The sequence below is a fragment of the Nothobranchius furzeri genome, chromosome 12 (genome assembly GCF_043380555.1).
Source record: "Nothobranchius furzeri strain GRZ-AD chromosome 12, NfurGRZ-RIMD1, whole genome shotgun sequence".
Classification (NCBI taxonomy): domain Eukaryota; kingdom Metazoa; phylum Chordata; class Actinopteri; order Cyprinodontiformes; family Nothobranchiidae; genus Nothobranchius; species Nothobranchius furzeri.
The window spans coordinates 55,757,496-55,779,452 of NC_091752.1; the positions used below are offsets into that span (position 1 = coordinate 55,757,496).

At 43.3% G+C, this 21,957-nt stretch overlaps 1 protein-coding gene across 5 annotated transcripts in view; it reads left to right on the forward strand.

Moving 5' to 3' along the window:
- The window catches only part of grid2ipa (glutamate receptor, ionotropic, delta 2 (Grid2) interacting protein, a), a 63,876-nt gene that overhangs the window by 23,138 nt on the left and 18,781 nt on the right, over nucleotides 1-21,957 (forward strand). For 4 of the 5 annotated variants that reach the window (XM_015945677.3, XM_054750537.2, XM_015945678.3 and 1 more), the window contains exons 5-10: nucleotides 16,197-16,469; nucleotides 17,585-17,670; nucleotides 17,778-17,847; nucleotides 18,296-18,592; nucleotides 18,701-18,852; nucleotides 19,019-19,180. In XM_015945677.3, coding sequence (XP_015801163.3) covers nucleotides 16,197-16,469; nucleotides 17,585-17,670; nucleotides 17,778-17,847; nucleotides 18,296-18,592; nucleotides 18,701-18,852; nucleotides 19,019-19,180 — 1,040 coding nt within the window. Of the gene's footprint in view, nucleotides 1-3,514; nucleotides 4,390-16,196; nucleotides 16,470-17,584; nucleotides 17,671-17,777; nucleotides 17,848-18,295; nucleotides 18,593-18,700; nucleotides 18,853-19,018; nucleotides 19,181-21,957 lie in introns of those variants that run through there. The other variant, XM_015945680.3, reaches the window with a different exon arrangement.

The following is a 21,957-nucleotide window of genomic DNA, read 5'->3' on the forward strand; positions in this document are numbered from 1 at the left end:
GGAGGGAGTGTGTGACTGTGTTTGTGTATGACTGTATATGTCAGGTGGGGCCTTTGGGTCCTCCCCTCTCCTGGAACTTCTCTTGATGATATAGATCTTTGTCCCCCCTCCCCCTGCCACACCTGGTGTGAGGGCTTGTGCCATGGTCTGCCTGAGTGTTCGTGGCAACCGGGTCTGGGGGTTTAAGATTTTGGCATCTGCCTGTTAGATCCCGGTGGCTGCCTGGTGGGGTCTGGGTCCCTGGGCTCTGCTGGGTCCCCGGCGGGGGTGGTCGCCCCTGGGTCCCGGGTCGCTGGGTCCCGGGCTCGGCCGGCTAGGGGGTGGGAGACTGCGGGCGGGCCTGTGGGCTTGCCGCTGATATCTCCAGGGACTCTGCCGGCTGCTGGTTGTGGCCCCCCGGGGCGATCCTCTGTGCCTCTCGAGGGGGGCGGGGGCCTTTCTGGTTGCAGTCTCCTTGGGGTTCCTGCATTCTGGGGCAACGCCTGGATCTCTGGGACTTGGAGCTCCCCCCGTCTCCTTACAACACAGGGCACTCAAACTCCTCCACCACGATAAGGTGACGGTTCAAGGAGGAGTAGGAATACATGCGTTGTATTCACAAGTTGCTGTATTTCAATACATCTATATTTTTTAAAATAAAGTTAAAGTAACATTATGACAATCTTGTTTAAATGCATAATTTTAAAATATAATTTATTAAATGCTTCACTAGGATATTTTAAATCTTTAGTAAAAAAAACAAATGAAAAATAGAAGTGGGATGACCTGGTATAGTTTTATTTTTTTAGAGTTTATTCTGTGCTGTGTGATCAAGATGTGACCGTAGAGCAATAATAACCAACTTAGAAAATGTACTTCACTGCTTCTTCACATGCTGTTTGATCTGCTAGTGCTCTGACTGGAGTTTGACTCATTCAGCGTCAATCCATTTTCTGGGATTGATTTTTTCTGGACTTGTGCAAATTGCCCAATCAGATGTTAGGGGTTGTTGGTGACATTTGGTGACGGTTTAAATATTTTACTTTCACACATTAAAAGTACAGAAGAGCTACTGCCAAATGATCTATTCACATTGATACTTTCCATATGTGAATATGCCTACTAATACATGCATTGTATTCACAAGTTGCTTACTCTGTATTTCAATACATCTATGTTTTTTAAATTAAAGTTAAAGTAAAATCATGACATTCTTGTTCTGAAACTTAAACTAAACTAAACATATATTGTTTTTTTTTATCTAATCAGATACTTTCAGATAATGAAACACAAATCTACTTTGTGTGAATGATTAGTGCACCCTGGACAGGTTGCCACTCAATTGAAGGGCAATGCAGGACAAACTAAACACACACACACACACACACACACACACACACACACACGCACACACACGCACACACACGCACACACACACACACACACACACACACACACACACACACACACACACACACACACACACACACACACACACACACACACACACACACACACACACACACACACACTTTATTGGAATTAAATGAAGAACTTTCATCAGCAATAGAAAAAAAAACAATATACAGTGGGTTTGTTAATTGATTTAAAAAAGGCATTCGACACAATAGATCATAGTATTTTACTCTCCAAGCTGAGGGATTATGGGATACGTGGAATCGCCCATGACTGGTTAAGTAGTTATTTGACCAATAGAAATCAATTTGTACAGTTAGATGATGAAATTTCAGATTCACTCGAGATTACACAAGGTGTCCCACAGGGGTCAGTGTTGGGCCCTAAGCTTTTTATTCTATATATAAATGACATTTGTGATGTGTCCAAAGTATTACAGTTCATATTGTTTGCTGATGACACAAATATATTTTGTTCTGGAAATGATTTAGAAATTATTATTCAAAATATGGTTTGTGAAATGTCTAAACTTAAGAAGTGGTTTCATTACAATAAATTATTTCTCAAATGGAATAAAACAAAATTCATGGTCTTTGGTAACAGAAAAACTAATGATTTAGTTACGTTGTCTATTGATGGTTTTTTAATTGATAGGGTAAATGAAGTCAGATTCTCAGGGGTTCTCTTGGACCATAAACTTACTTGGAAATCCCATATAAAACATATAAAACAAAAAATATCCAAAAGTATTGGAATTTTAAACAAAGTCAAAGGTTTTCTAGAAATTTCAATGCTTCAGACATTATATTATTCATTTATCTTACCATACTTAACTTATTGTATTGAGGTTTGGGGCAATACGTATAAAACAAACACTAATCCTTTGTTTCTGTTACAGAAGAAAGTTTTGCGAATTCTACATAAAGCTAATCCGAGAGAACATACTAACAAATATTTTGTTCTATCTAAAATTATGAAATTCAAAGACTTAGTTAACTTGAAAATTTTACTAATTATGTTTAAGGCTACAAAGGTTCTTTGCTTTGATCCCAAAAAATGATAAGAGTAGAAAGAAACCAGAGTTTAAAAGGATATTTGTTCGTACTACATTAAAGCAAATGTGTATTTCAATATACGGTGTGAAATTATGGAATAACCTGGATGATGAATTAAAAAAATTTACAACTACTGATCAATTCAAAAAAATGTATAAAGATAAAATGCTAAAATCGTATGATTTGGTGAGTTGAGGATGGAGGATTAATTTTTTAGTAGTGATATTATTTGTGGAAGTAAGAGAGCGGTTTATTTTTATTTTTTGTGTACAGGGCTATTTTGAACTTTTTGATATTTATCTTGTCTTAGTTAAAGGGGGTAGGTCATATAAGATTTTTTCTTCTTCCTCCCCCTTTTTCACTTGAATGCTTATATTCTAATTTGAAGTTTGTATATTTAAACTTTGAGTGAAATAAATTATTGAATTGAATTGAATTGACTGTGGGAGGAGAACGGAGTACCTGGAGAGAACCCACGTGTGCTTCAGGAGAAAAATGCAAACTCCATGCAGAAAGACTCCAGGTTGGGATTTGAACCCAGGACCTTCTTGCCGCAAGGCAACAGTGCTAGCCACTGTGTGCAGCCCGTACTTTATTTTCTTCTAGGAAATGAAAACTTTAATCAGATTATTTTACATTTAATTAAAACACTTTAAACGTATATCAGTTATGTTGAATTTATTTTTGAAAATGTAAGAAGTCAATGATACATTTAAGCAGATATGCACCATGAAATTGGCTGGAGATCATAAACAAGATTCCAAATTCAGCAAGATCTGCTTAATCAGGTCAGCAATTTTGAAATACGAAAATCAGATTTTATTTTTCATCCGTGAACACACCATTGCCAGGTATTACTAAAAACTCAGATACTTTTCCCCATTCTGTAAACACACCATGACCAAATGTTAACAGGAAGTTTTTCAGAAACAAAAGCTAATCATCAATGTTAAAAATTGTATTCAGTTAGTATATTTTCAGCGGAACTGGAATCTGATGAAAGTGGTGTCAGCAGGCATCAGCCTTCAAAACCAGAATCATCACATTTTTACTTGAAATTGTTGACAAATAAAACGTATTTAATGCATTTATTTTCAGTATTTTTTTTCAATAATGACATAAACAATAATGACTGTTCGGTTAATTGACTTATTTATTTGGTATTGTGGCACTTTTGGCCCTCCATTGCCTCATAATGACCTGAATGATGTTTTTCTGTATCTTCCTTCAGAATCGAATCAGTCTGTCGTTTTCAGCTGTGATGCTGAAACTTTGATCATTTAGATGTTAGCATGTGGACTACAACGAGATAACTTGATTTTTAGAGCGACTGAAAGCTGCCAGAGCTCCATGTCTGTGTATTACGGTTTTTCCTGCATGGATCCAGTCATTGTGCTGACCTGCCTATAAAACTCCATTGGGACTTTTCTCTCTTTTCCTTTTGTCTCATCCCTCCCCCCTCACTCTTCTCATTCTTCCTTTCCTCCTCTGAGGGACCAAAAGGTTCATCACTCACTCCCTCTGACTGCTGAGTGATGGAGAACTTGAGGTTTCTCCTTCAGCTGAGCAAGAAGACCTACCCGTGTTGGCGCTGACCTTTGCCTCTTTTTTCTTTAATATGGGCACATTTCAAAATTTCAAAGGAGAACAGCTGACGATCATTTGTGAAGATGTAAAGGAGGTGTGGAGGGTTGTGAGCTACAGCCCCACTCGTGGTTTACTCTCTCTCTCTCTATCTCATCTCCTGCGTTTCTTCGCTTGGCTGCTTTCCGAGCCTGCAACTTTTAAAGCTCCTGTTTTTCTTCTTTGTCTGGAAAAGTTGATCCAACAAGATGGAGACAACCAGTGGATGTGAAGAAATGGTTGCGTTACTTAACTAAGCTTCCTCGGAGCCCTGCAGAGCCATGGGAAGAGACAGGAGCCTCTCCAGACACTTTCGGTATGATTTTCCTTTGATCTAAGTAAAGATGGCAGAGCTTTGTGCCGTTTTTGTGGGGTTTAGCTGAACGACTTTGTTCCTAACTTGAGTATGTCTATAAATTAGAATATGGCATGCTAAACGGAAGAAAAGGGCTCCCAAAAGCTTCTAACACTCATTTTCTGTTTGTTTTCCTCGTAATGTAAACCCAGCCCCTGGATCTAACTCCTCCGTGCCTTTGAGTTTGCAGATTCATGCTCGGCCCAGCTGGTCCGAAGTGGGTCTGATAATAATGGATGAGTTTCCCAGTTGCAGTTGTCATTCATCCCTCTGTGCTTTGTGTCCCTGATCCACCCTCCCTCAGACCCAATTATAGAGTCCTCGTGCCCTCCTTATAATTGAGGACATCACAAAAGCTACATCCAACTTCACTCAGGAAAGAACTTTGTAGTCGTCTCCAGGTTCTTGTATTTACTGAGTAAAAATGTATTAAGTTGAAACTTGTTGTCTGATAGGAGGATTTCATTCTGGATGAATGACCCTATCCAGTTTCTTTCTCCATTCTGTTGCTAGTCCATGTGGGCATGAGGATGTCTGAGGGGGTTTTCAGGAAAGTTGTGCGTCCTACATACACTTTGAGCTACAGACGACACAGCTCCATTCCAGCATGACCCTGGCCTAGAAAGAGCTTGATTTCTCTTCTTTTTCTTTCTTCCAACCTCAGGGCTCCACTGCTTCTGCGTCCTTAAATGTTTTCTCATCCTTTCTGCTCCTGGGTTGTTATTTTTTGGTTTTGTCCTATTTGTCCTACCACACCAACAGCTGTTGGCTGTTTGCGGCATGACTGCACAAACCACTTAATCACAGTTACCTATAAACATAACAGCTCCCATGTCTGTTAACTTACGAGTTTACCTGCTGTAAGCATTAAAATACAATATGCTACTAGAGTTATGTCTGCTGAGGATGGCTACAAGACACTTAAAGTGTCAGTCTCTTTGGAAGAAGAATCCTCAGTGAATCAGCAGTTTTTTAAGGATTCCTGGGGTGGGTACAGGTCTCTTCATGAGAATGCAGACCAGCAGAAAGTGTGAGGAAAGAATAAAGTGCAGACATGCTGCTGAGCCCCTTCTGTTTGTATAAGCTACTGCCACAAACAAGAAGATTAAAAAAAAAGGCAGTTGGTCTTCTTGTAAATGGTCTGAGGCTGATGAGCTTTACCGGTTCATAAAAGCTCTACAAGAGCTTTATTAATACAAGCTAATTCACTTACCTCTCCCTCTCCCCTCCCGCCTTGGGGTCACTAAGGCCTTTGTTGTCCTAACCTTAACCCGCTTGCGCATGAAGAACTTTGTTTCTAGTCGTGTCGTACCTTTCAAACACGGTTAACGGGAAGTTTAGAATGAGAAACAGGGTCAAGATTAGAATGGGGGTGATGGGAAGGTTAAATAGCAAGAGGTTAGAGGTTAAATGTCAGTGAAATGTGCGTTTTACCGCGGGCATCGGAAATCAACGCTCCAGCACAGCATATTGCCTCCCGACGTGTTGGGAGTCCCAACGCATCGGAAACAAGCGCTTGGCCAGCCAGTGTCATTTTTCAACACTTTGGGTGTGAGAATGTGCTGAATATCTGGTGATGAGGTCTATGAATTCGTCAACATGCTCCTTGGTGGCAAGGCTCCGAGGGCGGGTGAGATCCACCCAGAGTTCCTTAAGCTTGGTTTATGCTTGACGCATTCACTTTCCACTTGGTGATGCGGATTGCGGATGGAACGCGCTTCACAACTTGCTGCGTTTATGGTTCATGGGGCTCGTCTCTGCGGTGAGCCAATATTCTCCCAAACTGTAGGGGGCAGTATGGAGCTCTACGGCATGCATCCAACACAACACCATAGTAGAAGTAAAAATTACTGTTGTTTACAACATGGCAGTCCAGCATTTTTTAACAGCGTCCTCGTCTTTTCCGACAGTGCGAGCTATTTCTCTCCAAGAATTATTAACAACATGTTGATCACGGTGATCTTTGAGAGCTGAATCATACAAATGTCTGTATTTACGAACTCTGCCATACAAGTTCTTGCCAGTCCGCCATGTTTTTCCGCGTCCGACCGTCCGTGTGGTTAGAAAATTTCCTAGGTGCACAGTGCAGAAAGCTTGGGCCGTGCGGAGGCGCGGTGGAGGGGAGTGGTTGTTAAAATGACGCAATTTTGCCGCGCGGAGCCGTGCGAACCTCGCGGACGCGTCAAGCATAAACCAAGCGTTAGGGCCATGGATTGTGTTGGCTGACGCAGCTTTGCAATAGCCCATGGACATAGGGGCGATTTCATTAGACCACTCCATTCTGATTGGCAGAATGGGGTGGTCATCCCCCTATTTAAAAAGGAGGACCACAGGATGTGATCCAGCTACAAGGGAATAATACTCCTGAGCCTCCCCGGTAAAGTCTAGGGTTTTGGAGAGTAGGTTCCAACGGATTGTCAAATTTTGGATTCAGGATCCGTTTTGGTGGCCTAAGGATTGAGTCTCTGCTTTTTGCAGATGATGTGGTCCTGTTGGCTTCATCAGGACATTATCTCTGGCTCTCACACTGGAGCGATTCTCAGCCAAGTGTGAAGCAGCTGGGATGAGAGTCAGCTCCTCTAAATCCGAGACCATGGTCTTGAGTCGGAAAAGGGTAGAATGCCTTCTCCGGGATGAGGTCCTGCCCCAATTGGAGGAGTTTAAGTCTCTTGGGGTTTTGTTCACGAGTGAGAGAAAGAAGTACTATGAGATCGACAAGCATAATGGTTCTGCATCTGCAGTGATGCGGGCGTTGTCCTGATCTGTTGTGGTGATGTGAGAGCTGAGTTGAAGGCAAAGCTCTCGATTTACCGGTCGATCTACGTTCCTCATCTGACTAGCTTTGAGTAGTGACCAAAATAATGAGACTGCGGATACAAGCGGCTGAAATTAGTTTTCTAGGGTGACTGGGCTCCCCCATAGAGATCCAGGAAGGGCTTGGAGTAGATCCGCTGCTGCGTTACATTGAGGGGAGCCAGTTGAGGTAGCTCAGACCAGGGGCACCTCCAGAAAATGTTGATAGGGGTGGCCAGATGGGGCCAAAGAAATTTTGGGGGTGGCACACCAAATTGCTCCTTGTGGTAACTCTGGGAGTTTAGCCTGTGGCAGTGTATTGCATTGTTCCTTTGTTCGTGTTATTTAAAGAAAATAAATAAATAAAAACAAAAACAGTACGTATCCAAAACATTTAACTTAAATTTTACAAACACAAAAATTTCAGAAAAATACATTTCAGTTATTTCAAATGCTATTTCTAATTTTATTGGGGGGGGGGGGGGGGGGCAGCTATTTTCTATGAGTGGCCATGGCCACCCCTTAGGGGCGCCATTGGCTCGGGCATCTAGTTAGGATGCCTCCTGGACACCTCCCTGGTGAGGTTTTCTGGGCACTTCCAACCAGGAGAAGACCTAAAGAAAAACCCAGGACACGCTGGAAGGACTGTGTCTCTCAGCTGCAAGTGGCGAGGGAGAGGGAAGTCTGGGCCTTCCTGCTGTAGCGTTGATAAACTACATATTTAGGAATTAAAGGCTGTTGCTATTAAACTTATGTTTTAATTCCTAAGAAAGATCAAACAAATTAATGAATGAAATGTACATGCATGCATACATATACAGATCTATGTATATAATAGTTGTAAATTCAAGTGTGTTTGTTGGTGGGAGAATGCAATGTTCTCAGAACGTGTATCTTGAGAGAAGACGCGTTCTGGGTAGAAAGAATTTGGTTTGCAGATAAACCAAAGTTGTTCTTATTAAAGAGCATTCAAACGCAGTCTGTCGGAAGTGTCTACCTCACCCAGTTAGGAGACCCCCTTTTGGATCCGAGATGTCAGGAGGAGATGATGACCCCAAGCACGAGGTGGATAGAAGAACCTTAGTGCGACCAAGTCAGTCCTGAGATGTCTCCGGGTCACAACGAGTGATGAAACTGGTTGCGTCTCAAAAATAATAACTCTGAAGGAGTTTGCGTCAGCTTTGTTCTGCAGGTGTCATTTGTTGTGTTGTAGCAATTCTGCCAGCGTGAAAGAAATCGCTTGTTGGTTAAAGAGCGTGTGGGCGGCCATCCCACTTCTCTAGAACTCACTCGCTAAATACCAAGAGTTCTGTTTTATAAAATGGACATTTTCTGGTCTACGAATCAGGTTTTGACGTGTAGAGATTTTAACATACCTCAGAAGCCCGCCTCCCCAAGATAGAAAGCTCTGGTGTTATGGAAAAAGACATGTGAATGCAGTTACCTTTAACCTGATTTCTGTGTCCTGCAGGGTGTGTATAAGTGCACATGACCTTCTTGTCACTGTTAAACATGACTGATTATCATAAATAATAATTATTAACCAAAGAATAATAATTCATTTCAGTGATTAAATACATTTATAAAGAACCATGATGATTATTTATGAACCTTGTAATAGACAGTGAAAAGAGTTTATTAAAAATGATTCTTTTAATTCTTGAAGTGTCCTTCATCTTGCAGATGGAACAGCAGTCAGATAAAGGCAGTCAGATTAAAGGGGTGGTAGACCGACATTCAGTCTCCTGTGAAAGAAACACTGTAGATTGTCGTAGCAGCCAGGATCAAGGTGACCCAGGCTGTGTCTCTGACCTGAGGGTCAAGAATCAGGCCATTCAGTGATGCTACAAGTCCCCCTTTTTACAAGGTCATGGTGGTCTGGAAAAACCACCTGGCGTTGTACCAACCCTAGAGCCCCGAAGGACTCCGTCGAGGAATGGCAGGTGTCAAGTCCCAGTTGAAGGCAGGAGTGAGGAAGCATTCCCCATGCCAATGAATAGTCAGGATCATATCCTTAGGAAGTGGTTAAGTCAACAATCTGTAGATCATTCGTATATCCTTGTGAAGGTAGCTATTTCAACAGCAATTGATCGTTAGGAATTATTTGTGTATTTCAAAAAGGATAAAGGAGCTCTGTGTTCCCACACAGCGTAGACCACAGGTAGGAAGGGGGCAGATGAAGAGGAGGCCGGATCAGGTCCCAGGTGAACTATAGACGACCCATCATCACGGCAGGACCACAGGACGTGCAGACCCACGAACCGGAGCTCCAGGCAGCATCAGCATAAGGCAGAGAAGCATAGAGGTCTCCCAGGTAGCGAAGACCAATGGCGAAGCTCAGGAGAGGAGTAGACCAGACACAAGCACGTGAGGGTAGACAGGAAGATTGCGTCAGATGCAAATCAACAAACAAAAATAAACGTACCCTCTACATGTACCTAAATGTACTATGTGAGCAGATTATGTGAAAAGATTTCTGGTGAAATGAATGGATGCCATACACTACGTGTACTGGAAAAAGGTGATGCAAAAAGAATAAAATTAACAAAACCCTAAACTATATGCAAGGGGAATCAACGTTTCTGAGCAAAATGTTATCAAAAGAGAAGGGCAAAATGGCTGCAGCCCCAAACTAGCAAAAGTCAAATAAAGAGACCATAGTAGATAACATAAAGAAATCATGAAGAAATCAGCTGTAATGTACTGACAGAAACTTATATGAATGAATCCATCTTAAAGTAGGTAATAATAAAGGATAAAACACTAAAATGTAAATCAGTGTTTAAACCTATATGTGACTCTATCACAGTAGGAATCAATAATTAGTAAATAACTGAAGCATAAAAATGAACTGAAATCAGTTATCAAAAGATTAAACTTCAAAAGTTATCAAAATCACTAGAAATTGAAAAATAAAGAAACATTTCATTTGGATCAACTCAACAGGTAGTGGAGTTACTCACTTTGAACTGTTATGAACTTAAATCATATGATTATGGAAAACCACAGCATGGCCACAACCAAGATCAACCAAGTCTGCATAATATGTTTAGAAATCTATTCTCGCACACACATACACTCAACAGGACTTACGTGACCTGAATCAGAGAACCCAGCGAGAGCGGATGGAAGTTCACCCCGCTTTTGGCACGATTTGAGTTTGGTAGTCAGCTATATTGGTTATAATGACATCCAAATTAGTGGAACCTTTGTGCAGTTTGATTTTGTTCTTGCGGACCCATAAATAGATGGGGTCCTTGTTACCTTTGGTGATCTTGATCAGATACACGACCGGAGAGAGTGGTTTAGTTGTCAGGTATGGACCTGACCTTTCCCGTGAAAGGTTATTAACCAGTTTTACCAGAGGTGACTTTTGTGTGACCAGAATTAGAAGCAAAATTGAGGTCAGAATGAGAGGCCCTCTGATCATGAGGAGTCATACTGCCCCCTGCTGGTTTCTTCAGATTTGTCTGTGGAAAAAAAAAACACCGCAGGCAGATTGTCGTTAAGGCTCTGCAAAACCCGCTCACTAGTGAAAGCCACAGCGCCACCAGACTGAACTGGCTGGAACAGAAGGTGATGGTTAGACATCAAGAGATCTGGGAGTCCTCGGAGTGAGACACCTGAAGAGGACCCAGGCTCATACGGTCGTATTAGAGGAAGCTGAGGAGGAAGCACAGCCACGTTCAGGACCAGACAGAAACATGTGACTAGCAAGAGAAACATTGTCGATCCTGAAGACTGAAACCAAGAATGCTCTAGGTTTTAGGCAGGTGCAGGCGCAGCCTTACGAGGGTCCGGAGTAGATGTGCTCTCTGGAGGGCCCCCGGTCGACACACAGGTGCGATCAGAGAGATCAGAGTCAGCCAGTGAAGGTACAGGGCGACATCTGATCCCCCATTTGGTAGGTAAGTCACCCACTTCAGGAGAGGTCATCAGCGCCAGCTGTAGTGGAGCAAGGTCAGTGATGGCGTCGGCCCCCCTTTTGGTAGGTGGTGTTCCCACCGCAAAGTACTGGGCTTCAGCTGGAGTCTCAGTGCCACCATCAACTTTCCCTGCGGCAGGTGGCGTTCCCACTAAAGGGTCTGGAGTCTCAGGCGGAGCGTCGCTGCAAGCCTTCCCTGGGTCTGGTGGCTTTCCCAACTAGGGTAGGAGTGGTTCTGCTGCAGGGACAACACAGGCTCTGTGGACATCAACGATCTTAGAGGTACTGGATTCCCTGGTCAGCCCAGCGCCGTTGTGGTCAACAACACCTGAAAGAGGAGTGACACGAACATAAAAGAGAGCATGCAGCTCAGGAACGGAGTCAAACTCCAGAGAAGGATGTAGATGAGCTTTTGGGTCGGAAAGGTGCAAGACCATCCTGCTGATAGCAGGGTCCTGGAACTGAAGACTGACAAGGTCATTTATAGAAAATACAAGTTGAACAGACACAAACCCATCAGATGGTTGAAAGATGGACGCATCATCAGGGGGCCACAAGGGTTTGAGGGACCATGGGGGGGCCCACATCTTTACCTTGAGTGGCAAGAGGGTCTGTAAAGTTGTTGAGATGACCGTTAAGGAAGTTCACTGGCGGAAGTCGAGTTTCAAAGCTGAGTTTCTGGCCACCGATGTAGCTGGAAAGGTGTTTACCTGCCCACATGGTGGAAAGAGAAAGATTATTGCAATCAGGATATTTTAACACAAGTTGTTGTTTGTTTCGCTCAACTACAGTGGTAGGAGCCTCAGCTAGGTCCACGACCTGATCAATGTTCGAGAAATCAACAGAATGTGACTCTGATGAAAGCTGAATCTGTGGTGGCAAAGGTTCTGGGCTAGGTGGTGAACATGTTGTTCCCCCCTGCTCAGAGTTACCAACTGTGATACAGTGGAGGTCAGGAGGCAGAACGATGGGCAGAGGTTCTTCAACCCCTGACCAGAGTTCCCCCCTACCACATCAATGAAAGCATCAATGCGCCTCAGAGTCCATGCCAAGAGTGAAAGGCATCCTTGCATGCTCGGAGATGTACACGGGGTGTGTCAGAGTCATGGGACCGATCGAGAAGTGGAGGGCAGACCTAGAAGACAAGATTAAGTCATGAGAGAAAGTCTTGACCGTTACAGAACATGGAACAAGTTCTGGGGGTCTGAACCCGCTCCACAAGAAATGCAGATGCGGTCGAACATCGCTCGAGTTATAAGTGTAAAATCTGAACCTGTGTCAAGAAGTGCGTTGCAGGATAGATTCTGGGTCAGTTTGACCGACACCAGAGATTTACCAGCTTTCTCCTGGGGCACTAGGTGTCCCAAGAATATTTTGGCGGACTCAACGCCAGGGTGGACCGGAATTTCGTCCGTTGCGGATGAATCGGTCTCCAGTGTGGCAGGAACAGGTGGTTCTGTTGCCTGAAGGAGAATTTGTTTGCAGAATTTGTTCTGGAAGCAGCTCAACAGCAGAAATATTTAATTCTTGCACAACATTAGGATCTTGTTCAATTACATCCAGCGTGTTACTCAGATTTTGGGCTGCTGTCCCCATTTCCTAGATGCTTTTCCCCAAATTGTTGATTTGCAGCTTCACTTTCTCCCACTCGTTGAGTTGCAGATTCCTTTCCTGTCAGAAACTCTGTCTGAAACTCTGTATTTCCTGACTGAAACTGTGTGTGACATCAGCTATAACAGAGGCCAGATAGACATTTTGGTATGAGGCCATTGTGATGATGCACTAGAAACCTATTAGAGGAATCAAATTGGAAAGCTGTGAGCTTATGAGAGCCGGGTGAAAAACCCGCCAGTAGATGGTAGCACCAGGCTAAAGGAATGTGATTAATGGAGGCGAGGCACGGTTGCGTCACTCCCTTTAATCAGATCCACAAGCGAACTGAGATATTTTAGCTGAGCTCTGGTTTTTGGCTAAAAACACGGCGGTTTTAAGAGCCAAAATGTTTACTCCAAAGGGATTTTAATGGAGAAGCAGCGTGTCTGCGGCGGAAATCCCGCTCAGTTCTGACGTATCCGATCCTATCTCAGGCACGACGAATGCTACAGCTCGTCGGCAAGGCCTAGATTTGAACAGAATCAGGACTTAATGGGCTAGTTTATATCCAATGGGACAACCTCTTCGACTGCAACGGACCTGTGCACTGGTTCTAGTTGTTTTAGGCTGGGTTTAGCGTATATTTTGCGGTGTTCAGGCACAACATGCTGCTGCTATTGTGGCGTTCGGATGATAGCAGGCTGTGCTAGTCACTAGCTAAGAGGATTTAAAAGCGCACATTCAGTGATGTGTCGAGTTTGAGCACAATCACTCTTCAGACCACAGTCTGGTTGTTCCGAAGGCTCGGAAAAGTCGGGGTAGTCGCCGGAAAAGGTGCTATTTAACAGTTGATCGGACTGTCTAGTAATTAGCTTTTTGCTAATGTGAAGAGAGAGAAATGAGTTTCTCTGACTCTTGGACCTAGTCCACACATAGCCGTTTTTTTTTAAAAACGAATATCCGCCCCTCCAAAAACTTGCATCCACACCACCTCGTTTAAAAAAAAACTGTCCACACGTACCCGGATAAATACGTTGATAAGGACATGCCAGACCTGTAGGCGGCAGTACTTCCCCCGTTCTTAACCTCGTCCTTCGTCTGTGGTCTTCCGCAAGGAGCAGTAATTCCGCTTGCAAAATCAAACAAGCAAAAAGCGCTTGGACAATTGATAAAGCGAGCGCAGCTCTGAGGGCATCCATGCTGTTGGCTAGTGTAAACACAGGTCGCACACGTGATGTCAGCATTTTTTTGTCACGGAAAGTGACGTTGCGGACCTTAAAACTCCGGTTTTGTCTGTCCACACGCAGACACCCAAAACGGAGAAAACGCAGATCTTCACTTTGGCCGGAGTTTTTAAAAAGATCCGTTTTCGTGTGAAAAAACTCCGTTTTCGTGTGGATGACAGGCCAAAACGTAGACAAATATCTACATTTTGGCAGATCCCCATATCTGTGAAAGGTGCTATATAAATAAACTTTGACTTACTTACTTACTTACTTTTAGGAATTAGTATGTAATATGAAGGGAAGCGATTTGCTTCGGATAAACTGGCTTGGCTGCTGTTTGTGGGAGTTGGTGTCACTGTAAAAAGCTTCCATTCCGGTTTAACTGGGGGAAGAAAAATAAAGGGACAACTTCCCGTTTGTAAATTAATGAATTTTGTTTACGTTTATGTTTATTTATTTAGCAGACGCTTTTATCCAAAGTGACTTACAATTCATAACCTATAGGGCATGTTGTGATCTGTGGGGAAACCAGAGTACCCGGAGGAAACCCACGCATGCATGGGGAGAACACGCAACTCCACGCAGAAAGGCCGCAGCCGAGTTTCGAACCTGCGACCTTCGTGCTGCGAGGCAACAATGCTAACCCCTGTGCCACCATGCAGCCCTTAATTATTAATTAAACACAAAGTAGAGTGCTTTGATTTTAACAAAATCGTGTTGGCTCACCATATATGTAGCAGTTAATGAACCACATATTTAGAAATTAAAACATAAGCTGAATAGCAACAGCCTTTAATTCCTAAATATGTAGTTCATTAACCGCTACACTGCTTAGGCTACTGCCCCATGACCTGACCCCAAAAATCAATGGATGTATGGATTGATGTATGTATGCATGGATGGATGGAGTGAGCTCACAAAAACAAATAATCAATGGCAAATTTTAATGCTTGGAACTACAGCTTGAATCAGCTTCAGAAGGTCTACATGGACCTATTAAGAAGACCAAAGCCTTGGTGGTTCAGAACCTTCACAACACATTAGGAAAGAAAAACTATTAATCAGTGACAAGGACTTACACCTGCTGAGGTATGGAAACATTTATGAGCCAAATTAAACATGGATCTAATGGCAATATTAAGGTATTTATTGTAATAATTGTGGCAAAAAATATTCCATCATTTTAAAATTTAACTATATTCTAGTTTGGTCTTTCGTAACCTTCAGTGATCTTTAGAGCTGATGCTTTAAACAGACTGCAGGATGCCATCAGAACTGGTCCTTCTTCTCATCTGCGGTGTACACATATTGAGCCGTGCTGCATTTAGGAAGGAAACAGGTTCATTCTGGGGAGCTGAAGCAGTTTTTGCTCCTTGGTACAGTGGGAGTGCCCAAGAGAGACAAAGACACGGATAGATGGAGGAGGGAGTGTGTTGAGAAAATCGAGGTGGCACAATTTTACAGCTGGGATAGGGAGGAAACGATGCAGAACATTGAGGAACGTTTAGGTGTGACTTGCATGTAATGTAGAAAACACTTTTTTCATTTATTTTTGTTGATTTGTTACATATTTGTTTTCCTCTTGCAGATAATTGGCTGAACTGAAGAGATGTGCGAACAGCCTGGCTCTAAACGTTTTAATGGGAGCCAATGTTTCAGGTTTTCACTGGCAGATGTCAGCTTTGAGTTTTACTCCATTTAAGGATTCCTCTGCCTGCTGATGATGGTTGAAGGCCACATTACTACGTTCTTACACCAAACTGCTGGAAAGTTTTTGTATTTTGTTTAAACAATTTCACCTACATGCTAAAACTCAACTTATAACAAACTAAAATGTGCAAGGGGATTTTTTTTCTCCAATCATGGGGAGGTAAACATTGAGAATTATGTTTGTAAGGTGTAAAATAACACATGCGGGGGGGTGGAGTACTTTTTCGCAGAGGTGGCACTGACGCTGAGCTGTCACTGAGACTGCAAAGCTCCTCTCCTACCTGCACCATTCTCTCACTAGCATGCTCATGCATAAACAGACTTGCATGCTGGACTCCTTTCTCCTCCCCTGAGATGAAATGGACTGAACTATTTTTGAACCAATTAGGTGGATCTACAGACTAGGATGCAAACCCTACTACTCTGTTGTGTTTTGTGTAGAACTGTTCTGAAAGCTGTTCGTCATCTTCTGTCCTGCAGAGCTTTTCTTAAAGTCTGTCTGGTTCCACAATGTTTGCCAGGATCTTCATTCCCAAGAAGCACCGGGAGCGTTTTGACGAGGTAGTTTCTCAGAGCTTGATGAGCCGCCTGAAAGGGCGAAGCTTCAGCGACCCCAGCCGTAGCCACCTTCGTCGCAGCCGAAGCGAGGACCACCCAGAGCGCCTGCTCGTCTCCACCCGTGCCAGCTCTGTGCCACGCACCCAAGCAGAGGAGGGCGTGGCCCCACCTGCCCGAGGCATGCGCAAGACCACCTCCCTCATTGCTGGCCACTCTGGTGGCACCACCAACTGCAGGTATGTGACAAATAACAACCATCTGTCATTTGATTGATTGATTGATTGATTGATTGATTGATTGATTGATTGATTGATTGATTGATTGATTGATTGATTGATTGACTGATACGTACTTTGGATCCTAAAAACATAAAAGTAATTTGTTGCAGATTCGACCATTTTATTTGGTAGACCACCCTGTATGAAGAAGGCACTTTAACCGGGAACAAAAATATACTAAAAAAATTCTAAAAACATTGAATGTTTGAAAACGAAAGCAAACATAACCACCTTATCTTATTATTCCCTTATTATCAGGGTCATCATGTTTACACTAATAACCCCATACAATTTACTCTTAGATCTTACAACAAATGAAAATCAAAATTAAGGATTTTTGTGTTTCTTTTGGACCCTAAAGGTTTTTAAGAAACTTATGAACTTTAGTTAGTAGGACAAGGCTATAGTTTAAAATGACTTGTCACGTTTCCACTATAAATATTTTAATTTGACATTAAATGGTGACCATATTAATGGATTAATTAAAAATGTGACCACAAAAGACACATAACTGGACTAATAAGAGGTAAAAGCTTGAGTCCAGGTTTTATATTCATCATTAAATTGACAGATTTATTTTAACCAACAAAACTTGCGACGATTCTTGAAAGTTGTATGAACACATTTAGTTCTGGGTCCTTTTATTGGGCCATTGTTTTTGTGTTAAATACATTGAAAATCAAAATAAAGTTTTTCAATTCAGTCAATTGATGAGGTATTTTCAACGATGTGACAATATTCAATAAATATAGATCGATACAAACGAAAAGGATTCATGTACAAATGAGACCAACAAGTTCAGTTTTCTTTTAAGAATCATCAGTTAGTGTTAGGAAATGCATAGTAAATGTTCAACTCCTAATTTCAGGGCAGCTCTTTTTATTTATAATCTTATTTTGAAACATGTTAGATTTTACAGTGTAGTTTGTGGAGGAGTTCACCTACATTTTCTGTTTTGTTCCCCTCGTGTTTTATCACATTTGGTCGCGAATTATCTTCACAGTTTTCTTTATGTGAGCATTTTATTTAGCATTAAAGAGCCTCGGTCACTCAAAGCTCACGTGTCTCTTCAGGACAGTTAGAGTTTGCAAAGGCAACATGAGCTTTGGCTTCACTCTGAGAGGCCACGCACCGGTGTGGATTGATTCTGTGATCCCTGGTGAGTGTTACATGCTTGTTCCCACATGTGTTCGGTTCTTACACTGCAGAAAAGGGTTGTAGAAATCTGCAGTTTCATTTCAAATCCTTTTGTTTTCTGCTGTGCAGGAAGCCCTGCAGATAAGGCAGGTTTAAAACCAGGAGACCGGATCCTGTTTCTCAATGGACTGGACATGCGGTATCTATCCACTTTACCTTCACAAATACTTTCCACTTGAACAGATTCTGTGTGATTATGTGGTTACGTCATTAATTTAATACGATCCAAATCAACATAAAGGAGTGACAAGATCAGCTGTGCAAACAAAAATGTGTGAATGTTGTCATGCCATTTCAGATTTTTGTTTTTTTAGAGCTTACAGCCACCCAAGAGAGTAGAAATCTAATTTCAGACATGCCATTTGATTCCAAAAATAGCTGAAGTTAAAAGACAAGTCATGAAAAGGAAGTACATAAAAGAATTTTTACTTTACTGCACGTTTTCTCTTCTGCAGACCAGAGCGTGTCACTGCTCAGCTGTAAGCTCGAGCATAAATGAAATATAAATGGATTTTTCATGATAAAGTTTTGTTTAAGCACACAAACTTTAAAAGCTTCCATGTTTATTTGCGTTGTTCTGTCTGCAGAACCTCCTCACATGAGAAAGTGGTGTCCATGCTGCAAGGAAGTGGTGCGATGCCCACCCTGGTGGTGGAGGAGGGCACGCCAACCTTCACTCTGTCCGAGCAGGACCTCCCAAGGGGCGGCGTTCCTGCAGAGCGCGCCTGCTCTCCGGCACTCAGTTCCCTGCAATGGGTGGCAGAGATTCTTCCCCAGAGTATCAGGGTTGACGGCCGGACTTTTGGACAACAGCTGGAGCACCTGCTGACCATCCAGGAGAGGTACACCATCTGCAAGGCCCTAGAGAACTTCTTCCAGCACAGGTGAGGGTCCTCACATGAGATAAGAAGATGTGAGGAATCAAAAACTGTTCTGTCAATCTAAGAAGTTAGATGAGCTGTGTCACACTGCCCTTGTTTCCATGGCAACAGGAATGTAGACACGCTGATCGTGGATGTGTTCCCAGTGCTGGATACTCCAGCCAAACAGGTGATCTGGCAGTTTGTTTACCAGCTGCTGACGTATGAAGAACAGGAGCACTGCCAGAACAAGATCTCCCTTTTTCTTGGATACAAAGCACCAGGTGCGCCCACCGTTGATGACACGCGCATGTGCATGTGACTCATGGTCTCTGTCAGGAGAATCTGTGGGCTTTCATTGGGATCTTGAGTTACATCAGTAGTTCGCTGAGCTGCTGCGTCCCTTCATACGCCGTTTCCTCTTCGCCAATATGTGTGTGTGTGTTCCAGTTCCACCACCACCACCACCACCTCCCCCTCCTCCGGAGCCTGAGCCTGCCCCTGAGCCCCATCGCCGTAGCAGCTCCATGAGGGTGACGGGGACCACGTACAGGAGCAGTGTGAGGGGACGTAGCTCTGATGACCTGGTCATTGGCACACACTTGGGCATGGGTACTAAAACTCATTATCTTTGCCTCATCACTAGAAAAAACACCCTTATCTCCTTGGAAACCTCAGTTACCATCACCATCATCTTTGTCACCATAAACTCTCACATTGCTCTCCTTGATTGTTTCATAGTCCTGTTTCTTTCCAAATAATGTGTTTGTCAATATAAATGTATTTTATTTTTTATTTTTTTGCTTCTGACTTCTTACTTTGTCAAAGTTTAGTTGTTTCTTAAGGAGGTAGTTAAAGTAGATTTCTATGGAGTTACTAACAAAGGTCAGTATCTTACCTGCAGTTGCCAGTGGTCAGAATGATTGGAAAATGGTGGAAAATTCTCACTAGAAAATCACACCAATCATAGTATTCCAGGGAAGATTTCAGAAGACTAAACAAGTTCAATGTAAAGATTATTAAAAAAACAAACCATTCTTAGCAGTTTAAACAAATGCTATGTTTCTGCAGCACATCATGTTTAACTAGAAACATAAAGTGACTGGTGCGGAGCTGTTTAACCTCCTGCCTGAAGGGAAGGGTCCACCGTGATTTGACCTGCACGCCTCAGTGACCTGGAGGTATACAGATCACAAGAGTGATGGAAGGCTGTGGCCGATCACCTTTTCAGCAGAACGCACAACACCCCTCACTCTGTGCTTGCCCCTGGTGGTGGCCCCAGGGTACCACATAGTGATGGAGGAGATGAGAGTGAAGTCAGTGAGTTTCTTCAGCTGCTGCAGGAAGAACATGCTCTGCTGGGCCTTTTTGATGAAAGAGCTGATGGATGTTTCCTACTTGAAGTCATGGGTGATGGTGGTGTCTATGAAGCTGAAGGGGTCCACGGTTGAGATAGAGGTGTCCGTCAGGGTGAGGGGGATTGAAGAAGCTGACAGTCTCCTGAAGTCTGTCATAGCCTCCAACGTCTTCTCCACAGCTCCAGGTGGTTATTTCTGTACCAGGGCGCCAGACATTCAACCTCCCTCCTGTAGGCAGACTTAACCTAATCTGAGATTAGGCCAACGAGGGTGGTATCATCTGCAAACTTGATTAGTTTCACAGACTGGGGGTCGGAGGTGCAGCAGTTGGTGTAGAGAAGGGGTAGGCAGCCCTGGTCCTAGAGAGCCACAGTCCTGCTTGTTTTCCAACTGTCTTTGTTGTTCCTGCTGTTGATTACCTGGATCAGGTGTATTCAGCCAGTTAGAAGCTGCAAGTTCATGCATGAATCTTGAATCTTCCAGCTCTTGGAGAGTACAGATGCTTTTTTTCTCCTCTCCCTCCCTCCTCATCCCAAGGCTCTTTCTCCTGTCTTGTGTGCATGGCGCTTTATGCATTTTTTCTGGAAACTGGAAATTATTAAAAATGGATCTGGTCAGTTGGTCTCTCAACGAGATTGACAAAATTTTTTCAACGATGAGAATGGGAGAAGGGGCTCCCGGATGCCCCTCTGGGACAGAGCCAGCTGGGTATATCATGGACTCCTGGAAAAAGTGGAACCTGATGTGCCTTTCTCAACTATCTGTAGAGGATTCTGAAGATGTTTGGATATTTGTCGTTTTGGTGTCGGGATTCCTGCTGTTTGGCCTGAGCGGTTACCTGGCTTACCGGAAAATTAACGAGCTTTTGAGGAATATTGTCTCAATCCCGGCGCTCAGGGATGGAATGCATCGTGCTGTGAACGCACAAACTCATATAATTGTCGAGATGAGTCCTAGGCTTGGAACTTTGACTGAGATTCAGGCTCTGGCACAAAAGGTGGATTCCATCAAGGAGCGAGTTGACGGATCAGCACGGATTGCGATAGATTAATTACGCCATTAGTGGATCTGGAGGGGTTGAAGACCAACAGAACACTAAGGCAGAGAGGAAAGTATCTCTGTCTGTCCCCAAAACAATTCTTATCTGAATCTGGTGCTCTTGGAGCCTGTGAGGCTGAAGTGATAACTCCCCCCTCAGAAGAAATGTGGAATGTTGTCATCGCTATGGAAACTCTTTCTCCCTATCACAGCCTGAGCGGGACTGTGACCGGTGAAGGCCGTGGAACCGTATCTAGGAGCCAATGTGCCCTCTAATCCATTATCTCCCTCCTCTGTCCAAACGGAGGTGATGAGCGCTGCTCCATGCGGCTACAGGCACTGAAGTGAGGAGAGTCCCAACCCTACCTCTCCACCTAGTGGACACTTATGTTGTGTAATGTCTGAAGTCTGTGTGCATATCTGTCTGAGGTGTTTTTTTGCATAGCAAAGCTACCCGCTCTGTGGAGGGTAACTCTGAAGTGCCTTTTTTCCCCTCCCCCTGACTCTATCCTCATATAAACCCTCTTGATCTACTACGGTAGAGCGGCTCGGGTTGCGAATGACCACAGTAACCAATTCTTGTCATGTGTTTATGTATGCATGTCTGATCTAAGAAATGTGTGTATTGAAACTCTAATATCCCTCTGGGATTAATAAAGTATTTTTGAATTGAACTGAATTGAATTGAATGGCTGGAAAACATGCAGGATTCTCTAGGACCAGGGTTGCCCTACCCCTGATGTAGAGGGAGACGAGCAGAGGGGGGCTACCTGTGATAATGGTCCAACTATCCGAGACATTCTTTCAGATGGGGTCCGGCACATTCAGCAGTGACAGCTTGTCTTGGAGGAGAGCTGGGCAGATTATAATTACAGAGTTCCAATGTTTTAAACTGGAATTAGTTTGCTGTTAATTCAAACATTCTTATATTACTACATGTTTCTGTTTAAATGAAGAAAACTTGTTGCACAATAAATTAAATATCTTCTAAAT